The sequence below is a fragment of the Etheostoma cragini genome, chromosome 15 (genome assembly GCF_013103735.1).
Source record: "Etheostoma cragini isolate CJK2018 chromosome 15, CSU_Ecrag_1.0, whole genome shotgun sequence".
Taxonomy (NCBI): domain Eukaryota; kingdom Metazoa; phylum Chordata; class Actinopteri; order Perciformes; family Percidae; genus Etheostoma; species Etheostoma cragini.
The window spans coordinates 7,373,594-7,392,537 of record NC_048421.1 but is presented as its reverse complement, the minus strand read 5'-3'; the positions used below and the strand labels follow the sequence as shown (position 1 = coordinate 7,392,537).

General features: G+C 40.3%; 2 protein-coding genes across 9 annotated transcripts; one reads left to right on the top strand and one right to left on the bottom strand.

Moving 5' to 3' along the window:
• Positions 1-723: 723 nt before the first annotated feature.
• On the bottom strand, positions 724-13,360 carry rfx1a (regulatory factor X, 1a (influences HLA class II expression)). Of its 8 annotated transcripts, none has more exons than XR_004659621.1 (20): positions 12,886-13,082; positions 11,134-11,514; positions 10,606-10,715; positions 10,428-10,523; positions 9,902-10,180; positions 9,615-9,712; positions 9,075-9,489; positions 8,199-8,380; positions 7,396-7,515; positions 6,962-7,089; positions 6,668-6,786; positions 6,205-6,311; positions 5,952-6,103; positions 5,201-5,298; positions 4,508-4,657; positions 3,840-4,048; positions 3,273-3,426; positions 3,146-3,191; positions 2,703-3,044; positions 724-2,646 (listed from the first exon to the last, which is right to left on the bottom strand). XR_004659621.1 is itself a non-coding variant. In XM_034894009.1 (20 exons), exons 1-19 carry the CDS (start codon positions 12,905-12,907, stop codon positions 2,884-2,886), a joined length of 3,027 nt encoding a protein of 1,008 aa, XP_034749900.1. In that variant the 5' UTR covers positions 12,908-13,082; the 3' UTR covers positions 724-2,679; positions 2,840-2,883. The 8 variants fall into 8 exon arrangements, 7 of the variants coding, with proteins under 7 accessions (XP_034749900.1, XP_034749902.1, XP_034749901.1 ...); XM_034894009.1 differs by having other exon boundaries at positions 724-2,679; positions 2,840-3,044; XM_034894011.1 differs by lacking the exons at positions 724-2,646; positions 12,886-13,082 and adding an exon at positions 13,194-13,360 and having other exon boundaries at positions 2,683-3,044.
• Positions 13,361-15,117: 1,757 nt separating this feature from the next.
• rln3a (relaxin 3a) lies at positions 15,118-17,132 on the top strand. The gene is made up of 2 exons (XM_034895269.1): positions 15,118-15,784; positions 16,431-17,132. The coding sequence occupies exons 1-2, from the start codon at positions 15,625-15,627 to the stop codon at positions 16,712-16,714; spliced, it is 444 nt and encodes a 147-aa protein (XP_034751160.1). The 5' UTR covers positions 15,118-15,624; the 3' UTR covers positions 16,715-17,132.
• Positions 17,133-18,944: the final 1,812 nt, after the last annotated feature.

Sequence of the window (18,944 nt, the reverse complement as noted above, 5' to 3'; positions counted from 1 at the left end):
TTGGCAGCAGTATTGATATTGTTAATAGATGACCACCACCACCAGCAATACTCTGAAATAAAATGGGGCAAATGTCAATTACTTTAAATTGTGTGTTGAACATTTTGTTATATTCATGTTCTTTTACAAACAGCATGTGCATAAAGTCTGCTGTCACCAGAAATAACAAATCATGGTTGAGGAATCCCCACCAGATGTCACTATTAGTCTTCTTCAGATTATTCAGACTGTACTGAAAGAATAAAATCCAGTTATTGACATTTTAAAAGATGATCTCTTTTGAAATCTATAACTCAAAATGAAAACCTGCGAGGGGGATCCTGTGAGTCTAATTTGGTCGGAGCACTCATATTGGCACAACACCTTATTCAAACAATATATGATGTTTTTGTGGATTAGAAATTTGACCCAAAACCTCAGAGAGCTATATTTGTGTCTTGACATATAAGACAAATAGCCATAACATACTATTCTGTGATTTTACACTAGTCATTATAGCTACTACATACTTTTAAATTCTACACTCTTGATTAGATTAAATTAACTTTTACCTGTGTGTGTAAACCAGGAAGAAACTGTTTAGTAACATTGTGGCTGCATGTCCGACAGCCACCCTATCTTCTAGCCACAAAGATTAGAAATACTGATGTACCAAAATGTCTGACTGTGGTTGATCAAAACTGACATTTTTGCTTTACTTGGAAGAAAATAAATCTACAAGAGTGCAATTTTAAAAATTCTTTAATTTATATCTTTAAAATTAAAAACATCTGAATTGCATTCTACCACCTCCAAAGGCACAGTCATACTTATAGCAGACCAAATTCAATTAAACACTGCCACGGAACAACGTTTTTTCTCATTTTGTTTTGTACATAAGAAACAATGCACTATAAAAATTAACTAAACATTTTTCTTATTGGGTAAACAATTGCCATTCTATTTGCTGTAGATCATTAAAAGACCGGAGTGATATGTACTGAGCTGTGGTAGAATTAGACTCCATATAAAGGATAATGTGCTGGTTTGAGGCTGACAATGCTTGTTGAAAACATGAACATTGCAGCTCTTTAAAGACATTGCATTCAAAAATCCCAAAATGACATGTTTATAACAACCAATCTTGACGTACAGTGTTTAAGAATATGGATGTTTGAAGCAAAACAAAGCCTATGGCGGGAGGTCGGAAACGCAGTGAGATGAAAGCACAGTGGAGGGAGATGGGTGTCGGTGGAGGACTGCGCAGAAAGAGCAATCACACCTTTCACCACACAGAGTGGTGACGAGATGTTTGCTCGCAAATCTGACACCTGCACCTCACCAATAAAAAGAACACACCAAAGACTTCTAAGAAAATGAAAAACATTTCAGATAACTGTCAGAGATTTAAAGACATTAGTCAATATGTGCAAAGAGGCAGGGCCTTAGCCTGTTTGTGGAAAAGTCATAGGATATAGAGGATTGATAACCTAACGTACAATCACAAATCAATAATCCACACAAAGGTTGCTTACAATGTGTGACAACACAGCACCATACACTGCACAAGAGGTTCACTTAGTGACAACAAAATTCAAAATAGTGGATAAATATACAGTAGAATATAAGTTTATCCCCGTTCTTACTCAGGCACTGTCCTCCTTAAAACATAGAAAGAGAATTTAAAAGAAAACAGGGATCAAACGGGTTTGGCACAAATATGAAAAGGTATATTGAAATAAGGTGGGAAAATGATACAGTATGTCAAAGGAAAATGAGGCCACAGAGGATTGGATGGGAAGGAATGAAGCACTTTGAACATAAAAATATGACACATACAGTACCTCTCTCATAGATCCAGATCTTAAATAAAAGAGAGAGGGATTTTTGCAGCAACTAATGAGAGCCCCAAAATCCACAGCCATACCTTTTTCTTTACAAGTGTGTGTGTAGCAGCTGCGACAGGCACTCCAAGAACACAAGAACATTTCTATACAGGAGAATAAAATCAAGCAGGAAATCTACACATGTATCGCAAATCAAAACCTGCATGTCTTAAAAAATATCTACAGAGGAAACAGTCAACACTTGGCATGACTCATAGTCACACAGCCAGACACACACATGTACACACACCATCACGGAAAGGCATGTTCAGTCAGCCTCCAAATGTAACAGCAGAGTGGTGTGACCCTAGTGCTCAAATGAAAAACACACAAACAAAGAACAAACCACCCAAACATCCCTACCGCTTGCAGTCTCTCTTCCCATCAGAAGGAGACAGCTACGCTAGCTGTTAGTTGTCAAAGGTTCACTTTGCACCCTCGTCCTGTAGAAGTTACTTTTGCAGATGCACGCACACGCACACGCACACGCACACGGACACGCACACGCACACACACACAGTATTTTCAAGACCACATTGACACGGCAGTGGCAATTCTAGGAGGATCTACGATGAGGTTCTCAGCGAGGAGACAGCGCAGCTGCAGGTTGCAATGCAATGAGAGAAAAAAAATGCCTGGCTTTAGTTACTTTTTTTTTTACAAACCAATACAACTAAGGGTTAAATGCTCTGTTTCTCTTTTGAAGCCACATCCTATTGCAATGGTGCCAACAGGTGGTTGTGTCATCCAGGCAACAGCAGTACTGAATGTTTGGATTGTGCGTGTGTGTGTGTGTGTGTGTGTGTGTGTGTATGTGTGTGTGTGTGTGTGTGTGTGTGTGTGTGTGTGTGTGTGTGTAAACAAATAGGGCCGTTACAGTATGCCGCAAGAGTGTACACACACTTTTTCCAGATCTATATACATGTGTTGAGTGTATAAATTAGTGTTCTTTGTACATCTGTTTGTGCGTGCATAATCAATATAATCAACCCACTGGTCTGATAGTGTTACTCTGTGGTTAGTTGTCAGCTGATCCGGTTGTGAAGAGGACTCTCTGGTCTATTCTGGCCAGCTTGGCAGGCGGCTCCAGAGACTCGTCTCCTAGCACAGCCCCGTCTGAGGGAAGGGAGAGCTCTTGACCTTCCTCATCACTTTCCTCTTCCTCTTCCTCTTCCTCTTCTGCGATGGACAAGGGTAAATAAGTTGGTAATAAACAATGCTTGAAACATAAGCATAGTTAGTCTGAGATGCGGTAGAAACACAGTGCAAAGGCAAATTACCTTTGTCGGGATCCAGCTGGTTTAGACCCCGGCCTAAACTGGCAAACTAATGGCAAAAGGGGAATGTGTCAGTCCTTTAAATATGGCTAACATTATTTAGTTAATTTATGTATTTGTGCTTTTGTACCTCTCCCATGACAGCAATGGGGGTCTCTCCTTTAGCCTGGGCCACTCTGTGCTCTATCAGGTAGTACATGTACTCATCATACAGCAGGCGGATCAGGTGGAAGGAACCAAAACTGGCTGCACTCCTCAGAGTCAGGTCCCTGATAACCATGGAACTGGAAAGCAGAGATAGGGGAATTAAGCATTGGTAGCTTCTTCTTCTTTTTAACCACAAATAGGAAGTACTTTTTAGTGCTTTACTCTAACAAAGTTCAAAGCATGAGTCAACTAAATTTTGATCCCTCAACTTTTAGAGAGAGAAAGAGACCCCACTTCTCACAGTGTCATTATTCATTACCATTAATAGAGAGCAAATTTGGCTGCCTGTTATTGAATTGACATACTTATCCACGCAGCACACCAGCACAACTGCATATTCAAACACCACAGTGATTTACTGTTGGTGACTGTAAGAACATAACATGTACTTATTTACTGTGTAACAAAAGCTTGTAGCTAATTCTAAAAGCATCAACAAAGGCAACAAAGTAGAATAGAAATGAACGTCTCTAAATTTCTCTTGTCACACCTGTAAAAGGACCACTTGAGTAGGAAGAGCTTGGCGGCCTTTGGGAAGGCAGGGCTCTGCTGGTAGGGCTTTAGGACCTGGGAGACTACACCATCAAGCCACGCAGCCCACTGCTCCAGGGAGTTCTGCTGCTGGAGGGTCAGCTTGAAATCCTGCTCCAGCCGCTGAACAACACGGTCTTCACACCTGCACACCCATGAAGCCTGCTCCTGCAAAGTTGGACAGGATGGGGTAATGTGTTAGTAAGAGGCAGTCACACGTGGCATTGTACCAGTTTAGGGCAGCAGGGTAACCTAATCTTTAGACAGACTATCCTATTCTACTACAGAAGACTTAAGCTTAAAGTCCTTGTACGGAGAAATACATTCTTTGCCAAACTGTCTTAAAGCAAGACACTACATTATGTCTCTAACCAAGTGCTCTTCACTCCCTGGAGGAAGGAGGAAGACAAGGAGCTTCTGAGATAAAAACAAGAGGCCTTAGTTTTTACATTTCCTTGGTAGGAAAGTTGCTGACTTGATGTACTGACTGAATAATTAACTTATATAAAACCTCATCGAAACCCACAAGCTACAGCAGAAATTAGTGCATAATGCACATCAATAAAACATATGCAAGATTAAACTACAACCACTGAAATTCATGGGAAGTTCAGAGACTAAACCAACCTGGACATTAGCAAAGTCAACGCGGTTGAGGTCGGAGAGCATCTGGTTGATCTGGGCCGTGTTCTGGAGGACGGCACGGGCTGCCTGGGCGAGGTGGTTCAGACTGGTGTAGCGACGCAGAGTCTGGGCAAATGCATTGGCTGATGTTACCTGGGAGACCATAAGGTGAGAAAAATGAAGTTTACAAAAAGGCACATGCATACATACAAAGATTTCTCTCTCTACCAAATGGAACAGTTTTTTGGGGCCACTTATGGTGAACTACTGAAATGAGGATGTTTTTCTGTCTTCTGTCTCTGTTTGATGCAAGGAAATGGAATGTAAATGGTCTGTATTTATACAGTATTCTAGTCTTAACAACAGTACAGGAACCATTCACACACATTTGTACATTGTGGCCGAGGCTGCCAGGCAAAGTGACACCGGCTCATCAGATATACATTCACACACATTTACACTCCGATGGCGCCGCATAGAGAGCAATATGGGGTTCAGCGTCTTGCCCAAGAAAAAATTATATAAATGAAAATAAATTCCTAGCTCTCCTTACAGAAAACAAAAAAAAACATTTGATCACCCAAAAAATGAAAGGATGATTATGTAATAGTTGATCCTGCCAGCCTGAAAAACTTGCTCCATGGCTCAGAAAACACTTTGTACAACCAAATGCAAGCTAATCCAAGGAGAGCGTACCTTGATGCGGACCATTTCCTCTGGGATGTTCATCATGGCATTGGTCAGCCAGCTCTCCAGGCTCTTGGCAAAGTTGCGGATGGCTTGAGTTAAGGCACCTGGAGGCAACAAGAGACTTTAATTCTGGTCAATTCAGAGTATCTGTTCATTTTCTTTTTCCCTGAGAATGTACCAGGAGAAAGGATGATGACACACATAGGTTTCTGCTGAAGTTAGCCAGGTACAGTATATGCATAACAAGATTTCCAATGTAATTCCAATATACGTGGAAGACCAACACCTAGGGTGTGGAAAATATGTCTGTGGCAGCAGTGCAGTGGGATTTACAGTCCTCCAGGATTCACAGCTGTGTTCAATTAAATTCATAGTCTGTCAGAAATTGAAACTGAAATAAATAATCCAAACACCAAAAAGTCCGTTTCCACAGCAGAGCAGTTGGCATGCAATAAGGGAAAATGTTGTGCCCTTAAACTACAGAGCCAGTCCATTAGTCCAAATGTTTCAAATCTCACAGAAATGTGGAATATGTAATATATTGGGTGACCTATGTTTTCTCAAAAGGCTATTTAAAATAGTTAAATTTGGCGTTTAGGTTAAAGAATAGCTCTGTTTAGACATATACTGTAGGTTTGGACAAATATGTTTTACTGGCAACCTAATAATCTTGCTATGTGCATATCACTCTCTGCACCTTATTGTATTTTACAGTATAACGTTTTACTGCATTATCATACTTCTTGTAGAGCCTTACTGGGAATGGGCCTGAGGACATCAGGGATGAGGATCTCCACCAGGCCCTGGTACAAGCTGTTGTCACAGTCCCGACTCCAGCGCAGCACCGGATCATACTTGCACAGCAACACCAGGCAGGACTTCGGGAGGCGCTTTTCTGACTCATCGTGACTGCCAGTAAACAAACATGTTAGATATAATTATCTGCATTCTGTATGAAATGGTGCTGCTACTGCAATAGAGAAAATCTTCTTAGAGTCTTGACCACTCACACAGCCAATGTGGCATCTCCAGCCTGACTTTGACTGAACCTCCAGAAGGTCTTCCACAGAGTTTCCACCAGAGTAAACTGCAGGTTGACCATCACGTCTAGTATGGCCTGACAGAACACGAAAGAAAATCTTATACATCAGTGGCTGATAATAAATGGCTGAGCACAAACAGATTATTACAAGATCAATTGGACGGGCACAAAGTGAGGAAAACAACAACATTATTTATTGATAGCCATTACTTTCTAATGTCGGGTGAGTACTTTTGGACCCATCTTCCCCTCAGCTGTCTGATATGTCTTTTCATTTGTTAGTCAGTTCTGTCCTACCTTCTAAGTAGTAACAGTGGGTACTTTCATTTAAAGTAGTCTTCCACTGTCCCACTATCAACTAAAAAAGGGAACTTCATCATCAATACTTAATAGGCGCCCGCCAGTTATCCAATGTCCTTTCATTCAGTTACCTCACAGTGTTCTCTGTACAGCAGCTGAAAGCTCTTTATGTGCTCCACCTCAATTCCCTCTGGCAGAGACTTCCCTTGGAGGTCGATGTCTGGAAACTCTGGGAGAGCGCGTGATGCATCTAGAACACAAGATATACTGGATCACATTAAATGCACAGGGGATTCAGAACTGTAAATAATGTTGTATTATATGGAGTATGTATAGTGTCTTTTCAAAATAAAACCATCAGTCTCAAAATCCTTAACCATCACTGTAATACCTGTAGGTATTTGTTCACTGTTCACTAAACTCACCTAGGAACTGCTGGTACTGCTGAACCTGGGTGCTGATGTCCACCTGCCCTGACCCCTGCTGCTGGCCTGCTCCTGCTGCTGCTGCGGTGCCATTGGTCATTCCCTCGACTTTATGCACAGGCTTTAACCTGATGTGACATGGATAAAGTGCATAAGATAACGTAGAAGAAAAATTCAGATCCACACAAATGTGATAAATAATACAGTGAAACTAAACAACATTTTGTGTCATATATAGCACATGTCTGGAAGAGGATTTAAATAACATAAACTGTATAATGTGAGAGACAGAGGAAAAATAAGGTAAACAACTGTTACAAGGAAACAAATTCTGATGGAAAACATTGAAAACAGAGATTTAAGAGAAATTTTTACATTGGTTTAATGATAGACAATATATGTGTGAATGTGTGTTAGGATGTTTTTGTGTGTACCTCTGTTTCTGTGAGAAGGGCTGTTGCCTCATGGCCAGATGTTGCTGGTCTTCCATCAGACGGAGAAGAGAGGAGCCCGCCTTGATCCTCAGCCCGTAGTAGTGGTATTTGGAATTACCCCTGTCAAGAACAGGTCAAATATGTATAGTAAATCTAAAGAGAAGAAAACAAGTAGATGTGAGAGCGGAGGGTTTATGTTGTCTGTATAAACCTTTTGTAACTCCCCCCAAGCCACATACTCTACATTATCTCAATAAAGACTGATTTAAAAATACATATATTTAATTTCATAAAATACAATAACCAACACATGGTATAATTTAAATTAACCAATGTTACCAAACATTTCTTAAAAGTAAATCTCACTTGCTTACTCTCCCCTCCTTCATCAAACTACTCACTCGCCCACACACATGCTGTCTGTCTTCATCTCTACCCCCATTTCGTCCTACACTAGACGTACATTTTGCAATGCTCTAAAGAGCGCTATCGATTTTCCTAGAAAAATCTCCATTGTTCTCATGTAGGAAATTTTTCTTGGATGTTCCACTAATTGAAATGTCTATGCATACGGATCATAAAGTGTGTATAAAGAGTGTGTCTGTGCTGCTGACGTGCATCATTGTGGTAGGGAGAATATGGGAGATGTACTCTAAAAATACATTTAAAAAATCAGCACATTTTTAATAGTGTCAATATATACACAACCCTGTCATGTCATGTATGAAAGGGGTATCAATGGGTTGTGTATATGTGCACATTTCTTCTATACCTGAGTTTGAGTGTCTGATGACCCGTCTTACCGTGTCCCCAGGCGTCGTGTGCGTAGCCCCATGAATACAGATCTAATGAGTTTCCCAAAAGAGGCAGCATTGACAGGCTCTAGTTTCTGCTCCTGGCAGTGCAGCAAATAGTGGCAGTAGAGGGTGGAACGTGGCAGACTCACTCCTTCAGCTGTCTCATAGTTGTCCAGCAACCACTGTACCTGACACGCAGGCAATAATAAAACAAACAGCTGGTGCAGTTAGCAAAGCCAATAGATACAAGGAAAACACAGAAAAACAGACCTTAACATATGTGAACACAAAAATAGGCATGCTTACTTGCAAACACATTACCCACATTTTTTTAGTTAATATACAATACATGCACACACAATTGTTGACCCAATGAATTATACAAACAAATTGGTTCACATTTACAGTCTGTTGATCATTTGGTAATGAAAGCACAAATTTGTTTGCGTGCCGTGGCATACAACTTTGGTATGCAATGAATTAATGACTTGAAATACTGGTGGGATGCTTGCCAAACAGGTTGGTTACCTATATAGGGTTAAGTAGGATGAATAATATAGTGTTGGGGCATTTCAATTAAAAATGTCCCTTGTCACATGCATGGCAATGATATGAAAATGGTGAGGCCATGGTTTTGTTTTTTTAGGAGGAAACCACAGTTAAAAATACTGTAGGCTACACTACAACAAGTTTTGTTGTGATCAATATCGAAGCATATAATCACCTAAAGCTAACATTTTCTGACCCTCATAAGAATCTTCACATTTTTAAGTGTGTTTTCCACTGGACAAAACTATGACGTCATCAGTGTGCGCCACCAAAGGGTTGTGTGGATGAGAACAAAACGGGAAAGAAATTCCTGCGCTTGGCGCCTCTGCATACCTTCTTGTCTGCCGACGGCACGCTACTCTCCTCGCCCTCTGTAATACTCACAGTGGCTGGGGAGGCGCGGGCTGTGTGTGAGTAGTTCTGACTGTTGCCAGCTGCCCCTCCGCTGCTGCCTAGCATGTAACCCCCCTGGATCACATAGCTGCCTGCTGCGCCACCGTTGGTGCCTGCTGCTTCACCTGCCCCATTGGTGGTGCCACCTGTGGTCACCACTGTGGCCCCTCCCCCTGGTGCACTGGTAGGCTGGGCAACAAACATGGACACACCCCCTGTTGTGCCAGCAGTCACAGAGACGGTTAGAGGTGTGCCAGGGGTGGATGAGCCTGTAGTTGGCTGACCTTCATAATATTGGGCAGCTGTGGTCTGGGTGTACAAGGTTGTGTCAGTGTAAGGAAAGGCGCTGGAACGGCTGGATGAAGGACATGAAAATATGTTAGAAACAAAGAAAACTGGAGGAGAAAATAAACTGTAAAAAGGAAAAAAAGTTCTGTCTAGACATGCGTTAGAAAATGATGGACACTGTTTTATTCTAACATTGTGCTGGTGGCGTAGTTGGTCTCTCCTCCTTCCACATACTGCACTTGATTGGCGTACACATGTTGCACTGGCACTGGTGTGAGCTGCTGCTGAACCTAAGTAGTGAGCACACACAAACATCCAATAAATCCTTCCCTGTCTAGTGATACCAGATCAATTGCATTATCCCATATTTCCTGTTTACTTTCTTTTGCAATCATAACTTATATACATTTCTTAGATAAAGACAGATTATCTGTTCCCTTAAATATATGGCAGCAGTCACCCTTGTTTCCCTGACCTACTTGGCAAGTGGTAGTTGTAGCCTGCAGTGGTGGCTTATCGGGGCCTGAGCTTGTGACTGAAGGGTGGGCTCCTATCTCTTTCTCTTGCACAGAGAGCAGGTACAGTGATTGGTAACACTGAAGGAAGTCCAATGGGAGGTAGAGAGGCTTGCAGCAGCATTCCCTTTCGTAGTCTGCTGATGCCCAGGCCTGGCACTCTGGCTGTCCTATCTCATGTTGTAGCTGGCATTCTTCTAGATTGTTATCCCTGACTAACGCTGTCACCTCGGTGCTAGGGAGCTGGAAGCCGGCAGAGCCAGGTTTGACCAAAGATGTGATTAGTCAACCAAGACTAAGCCAAAATGTCAGGAAGTTGGAAAGTTTGGGATGTTAAACGTGATCACCATTTGTGATGGAAGCTATGCTGATGTTTGAGTTTGTTTGTATTCCAGAATTTTGTGTTGATCAGTAACAGTACACGTAATTGTCAGATGTCATATTTGACACCTAATGATTAACTGAGTTATTGTGTGTGTGTTTGACTTACCTCCTGACTGATATGAACAGGCTGCAGACTGGTAACACTGAGCTGAGTGCCTGGCTCAGTCTTGGCTATTTGTGAGGTGGCCTGCACAACAGACCTCTGCAGATAAAAAATATACAATATAGTTTTAAGATTCAAGGAAACATTAATTTCATGTTGTGTTTGTGTGTGCAAATTTTACCTGTTGAGCCGTCTGAACCTGCTGAACAACATGGGTGGGAACTCCTGTTTGCACCACAGCTGGAGGGGGGCTAGAGTCCGACACACTGTCACTTGAGTGAAGGGAGCCCTCTGAAGAACAAATACGGAATTTAATACATTCACAAGTTGGTGTCTTAATTTTACTGTCATGAAGTTGTTTGTGCAATGTTGTAAGTGCACCACACATCCTTCCCCCATTTGGGCAAGGCTTAAATTTGGTCATGATAGATAGTCACTAAACAACAAACCCAGAACAAGGAATTATTTAGAGAGGCAACTAAAGTATTTATTTGAACATGTGAAAGTAAATCTTTGTTCTACAATTATCCGTAAACATTGAGGCATTGTAACTGACTGCCCTTAAGAACATTCCATGTTAAATTCAATTTTATGAGGAGTAGTAACCACTAAAATACGGATGGATTAAGTAAATCGCTGCTTCTGCCCTTAACTGGTTTGGTCTACATTAGTGCCAATGGCATAGCAGTATATGAAGTTCAGCTCTTACCTGTGACTGTAACGACAATGTACTGAGGAGTGCTTTGAGCATTTCCAGATTGCGAGGGGGAGCCCTGGATCTCTGCAGTCACATACTGTGTTTGAGGAGCCTGGGTCTGTGCTGTGGATTGGGCTAGACTATCATCTGCCAGCTTGGGAGTGGTGATAGTGGTAACTTGATCACTGGGAGTAGTTTGGCCTGTGGATGTGACAACAGTGGGTGTGGCCACCACAGTCTGAATCTCAGCCAGAAACTGAGGGGCAGTTGCAGGGGTAGAACTGGCATCAGGTGGCCCCGGTGTGACGCTAACACCAGCCCCCTGGGGTTGGGCTGCTGGCTGTATCTCACCTATGTAGCCTGAGGTGGCCATTACAAGAACTGGGAATCCCCCTGGAAAAAAGAAAGAGTGACTAGTTATGCATTTCTGAAATATTTAAGGGATGCTCTGAATGCTCAAGGATGAGTTACAGGATAAATCCAGCGGGAACGGTTTATTTCCAGGTTCTATTTGCCAAACCAAATGTCATTTGGACCTTTAAATCACTGTATAATCATTCAGATAAAGGTAAGGCAGGGTATAGAGATCTAGTCAGAGTTTTGAAGCTAAGATGGATACAATTCCCTACTTTTGGATTATAGGGTAGAACAGAATGTAATGAATCACAGCTTCTTTGCTACTTTAAAAAATGTTCACTAGTAGTACGGAGTCATTTATTAATATTTTGGAGTAAAACTTTTAAAATGACCTGGGCAACGCTTGAACATAAGACAAGTGATGTTTGTTGCAGAATCTCTTGTAAGTGTAAGTGTAAAATAGCATTAAAATCATAGTATATTACACTATTTTAGTACATCTAGCTGTAGAAGACCTGTTGGTGCAGCTGATGTGTGTAGCTGTGTAGATGTGGGGGAGGAGCACTGACGGGAACAAGCATTTCGGTGTAATGTGATCACACATTCTATGGTAGTTCACACAGGTGCAGTTGGGGAAATCCCTTACCACATTGCACTAAATGTTTTATGTCACATCGATTATGAGGGGATTATACGTAACGGTACACATTGTCCTTAACTCGTGTCACATTTTCATAAAATACCCTTGATACTAACTTATAAACCTCGTTCCATCGTTGATTGACTATAAAACACACATCTCTGATAAAAGGGCACATCTGGGTTTTCAAACTCAAATGAGGGGGTTTAATCCTGACGTTAACGGTCAACTTGCAACAAGAAACCTTATTACAAATCTATAAAGTTGCTCATATAGCAAATCAGCGAACAAACACGGTAACGTGAACTCGGACCTGCAAAGCACCGGCAAAACGCCTCTGATAGCCACACCCCTCAGATGTTAGCGTTAACCTAAATGTCCGATACCTGCCTTTTAGCTTTCAACTTTACATGATCGAGGACGATATTTCACTAGCAAGTTATTGATCCAACTCTGCCCGTGCATCAACACTAAACCAAAAACTGTCTATGTACTTACATTTTAAACTTGACTATCCTAATTTGTTCTCCCCTTTGGGTAGTCAGCGCCATATACTCAAGCTGCTGAAAAAACATAATGCCACAAACCGCCAAAGAATGCGCGTACATCATTAAAAATATGTTTACGTTTAACGTTACTTGTAACGCGTTCCGTTAACTGAAAGCAGATGCGAGCACAAGCTAGTCGTGACAGCACTGATGCTAGTTATTTAGCAAGGTACCACGGGCAGCAAGCTACTGGTCTCTACAACAACCGCCATTTTGTACCTTTTGCATTTGACATCGCCATAACAACGGCCTACTTGAGTATGCATCTGTGGCTGCGTCGTCATGGCAGGCACAATTCAGTGTCACTCGAATGAGTAGCTAGCGGGCAGAAACTAGCTAGCTACCCCATTCAAGAAACGGACTCGACTGGTTATCATTACGACGGCTAGCTTGAAGGCTAACCGCAGCTAACACTAGGAGGCAGTTGTCTGTTATGGCTACTGAAACAACAAGGGGGAAAAGCAATAGCACAATTCAGTTGAAGCATTATTGGACATATAATATGTCCTATGTGTAAATAGCTTCACCTCTGTATCCACGTGTGTATTTCCCACCGGTAAATGTCTTCTTTTATTTTTATGGCGGATTCAGTTGTTGTTGTTGTTGATTCTCGTTGCTGGGTTCTTGTCGCCAGGGCTACCGTGGCTATGGCGCTTCGTCCTCACCAGGGCAACTGTTGCTACCCACCCGCTCCTTTCCCTCCCCCTTCGTCGCTCTGATTGGCTGAGTACTGCCAAATTGTCTTAAAGCCACAGGAACAGCAAACGTCCACTTCAACGCTTTCCACGCCCATTCGTGGAACATCCCTGTCTATTATAGCATTCTTTTTTAACTCTAAAGTGGTTCTTTATATTTCAAGTAATAGGTTATTCTTAGTGCATGTCAAAATTCTGCAGTTAGTGATTTGATAGTGTCATGGGAATCTATCTTAAATGTTAAACACAGTGTGCAAAGCCAATAGGCTTACCATTATGTAGCCTATATCCATTTGTCTTTGGTGAATAATTATACATCTGTCTAGTTAATTTGACTACAATGAACCCAAGCTCATTCAGTAAATTCCCTCAAGGCCTACCAGACTTATATGACAAATAATGAACAGAAATTTTCAATCACACTGTTTTTGTTCAACTAGGCTAACACATCTTTTATGTCCTGTTTTATTTATTTATTTTACAAATATGTTGGACAGTCTTGGAAAGTCCAATTTTCTTTCACATCTGAATCTTACCTGTCACCACTTCCATTTTTATATAACACCATACCACAAAAACACAACACGTATGGTTCCATGTATTTCAATTGCAACATTACTGCATATCAGCAATGAAAAACTTAAAACAGCCTAGTAAGCATTTGCTTTCCCAGGATAGCCAGTTGAGTTGTCACTTTTTTATGCAGCCACCAAACAACAGAACGCTCACAGAATGCTGCTGTGTATTAAACAGACACAAAAAAGTAATTTGTAAATATTTCAAAATTAGCCCTTAAATCAAATCACATAGTTTGCAGAACCATATATTATACATTTATCTACAGTGTGCATTGTTGACAGACCAATATTTATAATAAAGTATGGGCCATTGCATTTTCATATTGCTCCCAACGACCTTCACAGGTCACTTTTGTTGACACTGGATGTCGGTGGACACCCCCCTAAAATGTCATTCTGTTTGCTTATTATTACATTAATTACAAATCCATTATTCTCATTGTAATTTTCTAAACGACCTTTGACTACGTGGATACACAGATAAAAATGTTTTATTTTTGCCAGACTCATAATAAGACATCTATGTTATCTATGCCTTTGAAAATGTCACTGGTCCTGTCTCAGTTCTCCCTGTTAACCTTTTGGCAAAGAGATTATAGAATAAGTCATTTTCAAGAGCAGAGGAAAATAATAGATATAAGTTATGCAGGGTCTTGTGTGGAATAAAAACGGCAGAACTGATGTAAATAATTGGGATATTGGTCACAATGTCCTAAATATATCCTTGGTGTCAGCGAATGTTAAATCTTATCAGGGGATTTCATGGTAACATGCATTATTAGGCCTGAGAGGTTCATTTCTAATGTTAAGGCATTATCAGTTCACCATGTATTTTTAATTTTTGAATAAAATTACCTTTAAAATGCAACTCTTCTTTTGGTTGCTCTACGTTGAGTATCCCTATGCTATTTACTGGTGTCAGCTGCCAACTTGAAGATTCACTTTGCAATTATGATAAATTGTCATGATTTTTTTCTTGCTTCGATTTGTTTGACTAATTTATCAGAATATCCACGCATCTTACACAACAATCTACAGGGGATAAGAGACCATAATATCTAGTGATTTAGCAATGTTTAGAAATAATTTAGCAATATTGCCAATACATCAAAGGACGTTGACATTTTCTAATACCATGCCCTATGATGCACATGTAGATGGAGACAGAGTTGTAAGTAACCAGTATGCAACAAAAGCTTTTTAGGTCACACAATCTCAGACTTTTTGCCATTTGTTGACATTGTCAACATGCTCTGTACATTAAAATCCACTACATGATCCATGATTATGGAATAATTTACATATTAGATGTAAGTGGGATCTGAGGAAGTCATAATATTTAGGGACATTAACAGTGACAGTGCTTCTCACGCTGAAACGCAATTTGATCATTGGGCCTCTGACGTTAATTATGCCACCTTTGGTCCTCTTTTTGTCTCCATAAAGGTCTCTGAGGACCGTATCTTTCTTTCGAATCTGTTCTTCTTTCAGAGAAGGACTGCATGCGCAGTGTGCTGGGCTCCCTTTGCAGGGCTCCAAACCCCTTTATAAACCACGCCTGGGTCAGCTAGAATGTCATAACTCTTGCAAACAGGGAGACAGAAAGCTAAGTGCTGCTAAAGAAGAACCAAAGAATATTCTGTCATTTTAACCCCTTCTGTTTAGCTTTATTTCCTTGGGGAACTATGTGTAAAGCTGTAGTACTGGTGGTGTGTCTGCTAGTGGCTGGGGTTCAGCCCATGGACAGCCCAACATATGGGGTAAAGCTATGTGGCCGGGAGTTCATTCGGGCAGTCATCTTCACCTGCGGAGGCTCACGATGGAGGCGGTCACTCGGGAATTCAGGTAAGAGGCTGAGGGTGCTGCATCTTCACCATGACCGGCTTTGGGATGTCTCAATCACTGTTAGGGTTTCGTCTGGTGACTCAAACAAGTCCATTCATTGGATGACATCAACTTATGATTTGCCGGGATCGCTGTGAAATGATTGTATGTCAGTGATGAAGTTTCTGTTCTTACTTTCTTATTTGTAATTATGTGCTATTGTGCAGATAAGTCAGTGATAACTTAAATTGAAGGAGAAGAAAATCATGTCTTATTTTAAAGTGCAGATAGAAAATACCACTAATTGAATTTGTTTTGAACAATCATGATGTTTGGTATACTTGGTTTAGTCAGGATTTACAGTATTTACAATCAATGCTGGAATCAGAGAGCTATAATTCTAAATTACATTGTCATTTGATGTATTATGTTGAACCACTTACTTGAGGCTTTGACCCTGAAATTAATTTTATGTTACATCCCACATCCTGTTGGTTTGCATTTTCCCTGACACTCCCTCCCTCCATAAGGTCATCTTTAGCAATTGACAACATATTATGATGATATTACAGATACTGGACAGGGACAAATTATTATTTGTACTCTGAGTATGTGGGAAAAGCATGAGTGTACTCTGATTCTTAATTTGCCCATTTTACTGCTGCAGATGTTTCAGAGGACCCATTCAGCTCCCGCCAGGAGGAGTCCTTGGAGGGTTTGATTCACAATCCTGAGGTGGAGAGTCTCCTCCAAAGCAACAGAGATTTAAGCTTCATAAGTAGGAACGACCATGAGGGAGTGTTTAGCAGGCCGGCACGTTCTTTCATCAGTGACGAAATCCTGGAAGCCCTACGCAAGGCTGACCGCAAGGGCCGGGATGTGGTGGTGGGCCTGTCTAACGCCTGCTGCAAGTGGGGCTGCAGCAAGGGCGAGATCAGCTCCCTATGTTGAGGGCTAAGCTTCGCCACACACTTCTTGTTTCACGCTTCTCATGAATTTTAGGTCATTTTACAGTATTTACAGTGTCTTTCAGTTAAACCATCATCATGAGAACTGTTTTGTGAAATTATTTATCATTGTTTTTTTGGTTTTTAAAGTTTTTAGTATCTATAAAGTGTTTGGAAAGGGCTGCCATGTGTTCAAAAGGTTTATATATATTTATGTTTAACATGAATAAACATGCAATGACTGCTAGCTCACTTGTTTGAGTGTGCGCCCCATGGACGGAGGCTCAGTCCTTGTCACAGCGGGCACAGGTTCAGTTCTGACCTGCTGCCCTTTGCTGCATGTCATTCCCAAACTCTCTCACGCTTTCCTGTCTTAATCTGTCCTATCGATAATGGCAATAAAAGCCAAAAAACGTTTGTTTTAGAAGATTAAACATGACTATTTTGTTTGAAATAAACCGCCTCAATTATTCAATCTTGGACCAAGCTGTTTTGTCCTTCACAACCACAAACACATTTTCGCCATTACATCCTGAGTTGTGCATCTAAGAATTCAAGGAAATAGTATTGTTAGGATCATTTGATAACAACTGCAAATCACAAATACCTCATATTGTTTGTTAATTAGAAAGAGATTGTTGGTATTATGCATTTGTTTCACTGCACACAGAACAGTTAATGGGTTAAACATTCAGATCATAATAAATGTGTGGAAAGAATCATGTAATTGCCTTTTTGAGTACATTTTGAAACCTTGTCTTTCCTTAATTGCAAGGCTTGCCTCACTTCACCTAAATTGCTGTACTAGCGTATTTTGCATTCAATGCATCCATACTTCGACTTTGAAACACAGTGACATTATCAGTGATGGAGAAGAAGTATCCAGACCCTTTACTTAAGTAGCAGTACTATATTAATGTGAACATACAACATTACAAGTAAAAGTCACACCTTTACATCTGAGTAAAAGTACAGAAGTACAGCAACATGAACTCAAAACTAAAAGCCTCTGCATGTAAATGACCCCTGTAACCAATATAATATAACTTATTATACATCATTAGATACTTAATACTGATGCATCACATTGTAAGCATGATTTTAATAGTAGGTGGAGGTGGTGCTAGTTTTACTTTTATTTCAAGTGGTTCCCGGACCTCTCCAAAGGGTCACAATGTGTAAAACTGATGGGTTGTAAGATGCTTGATGTAGTAGGAAAAAATAAAAAGATTTTAAAAAAGTTCCTCCAAACCAATCTGCATTAATCTATTGGAATTTCTCTATAATTATTTATTTAAACTCTATGGGCCTTTGACGATTATTGAAAAAAAAACACGATGAGTTTAAAGAGAAAGTCACAATTTAGTGGAAGTACAACTCATAGTCAAAACAAGAGAAGGGGTTCCAAGGGGACAGTTTTTTCTTTCAGAAGTTACAAGCCAGAAAGATCAGGAACCACTGGTTTCACCTTTGACAATACATTGTGTATCTTAGTTGATGTCTTTTTACAGTAAAAATCTTAACACAAAAAGTGACTTAATTTTGTAAAGTAACTATAGTGGAGTAGACACTACAACATTTAAGTGAGATGTAGCATACAACAAAAACACTTAAGAAAAAGTAGGTTGTACTTACTTAAATACCACTTTAAACCATTTAAAAACTTTACCATCTCACTCTATGAGTATGGATTATTCGGTTTGATAGAGATAGAAAGAAACAAAGAAGATAGATGCAAAAGGAAAAAAATGTGTAAATGTATGTGTTTGTGCATGTATGTGTGCATCTGTGTCTATGAATGTGCATGTGTTTGTGTGACTGTAGGTTTTATATACATATACTGTATATATTTATGGTCACAGGTCAATATTATTTACATTATGGTTACTTACTTTTGCCATTATTGCTATTGCTATTATTTAATTACACATTCAATTTAGTTTTAACGTCACTTACTTACACTGCAATAATGTTTTTTGTACTATGGCAACAGCCATTTACAATACCTTTAATTTCGTGCCACTTTACATATTCAATACCCTTTGCACATTGGCTGTTGGTTGTCGGTTGTTTGTCTGTTGTTTGTGTTTTGCTTTTTACTGTAGGAAACTGCTGCTGCTGCTGCTGTAATAAGGGAATTTCCCCGTTGTGGGAGGAATAAAGTATTATGTAATCTAATATTATCTAATGGATACATACTGTATATAAACAGTATATATATATATATATATATA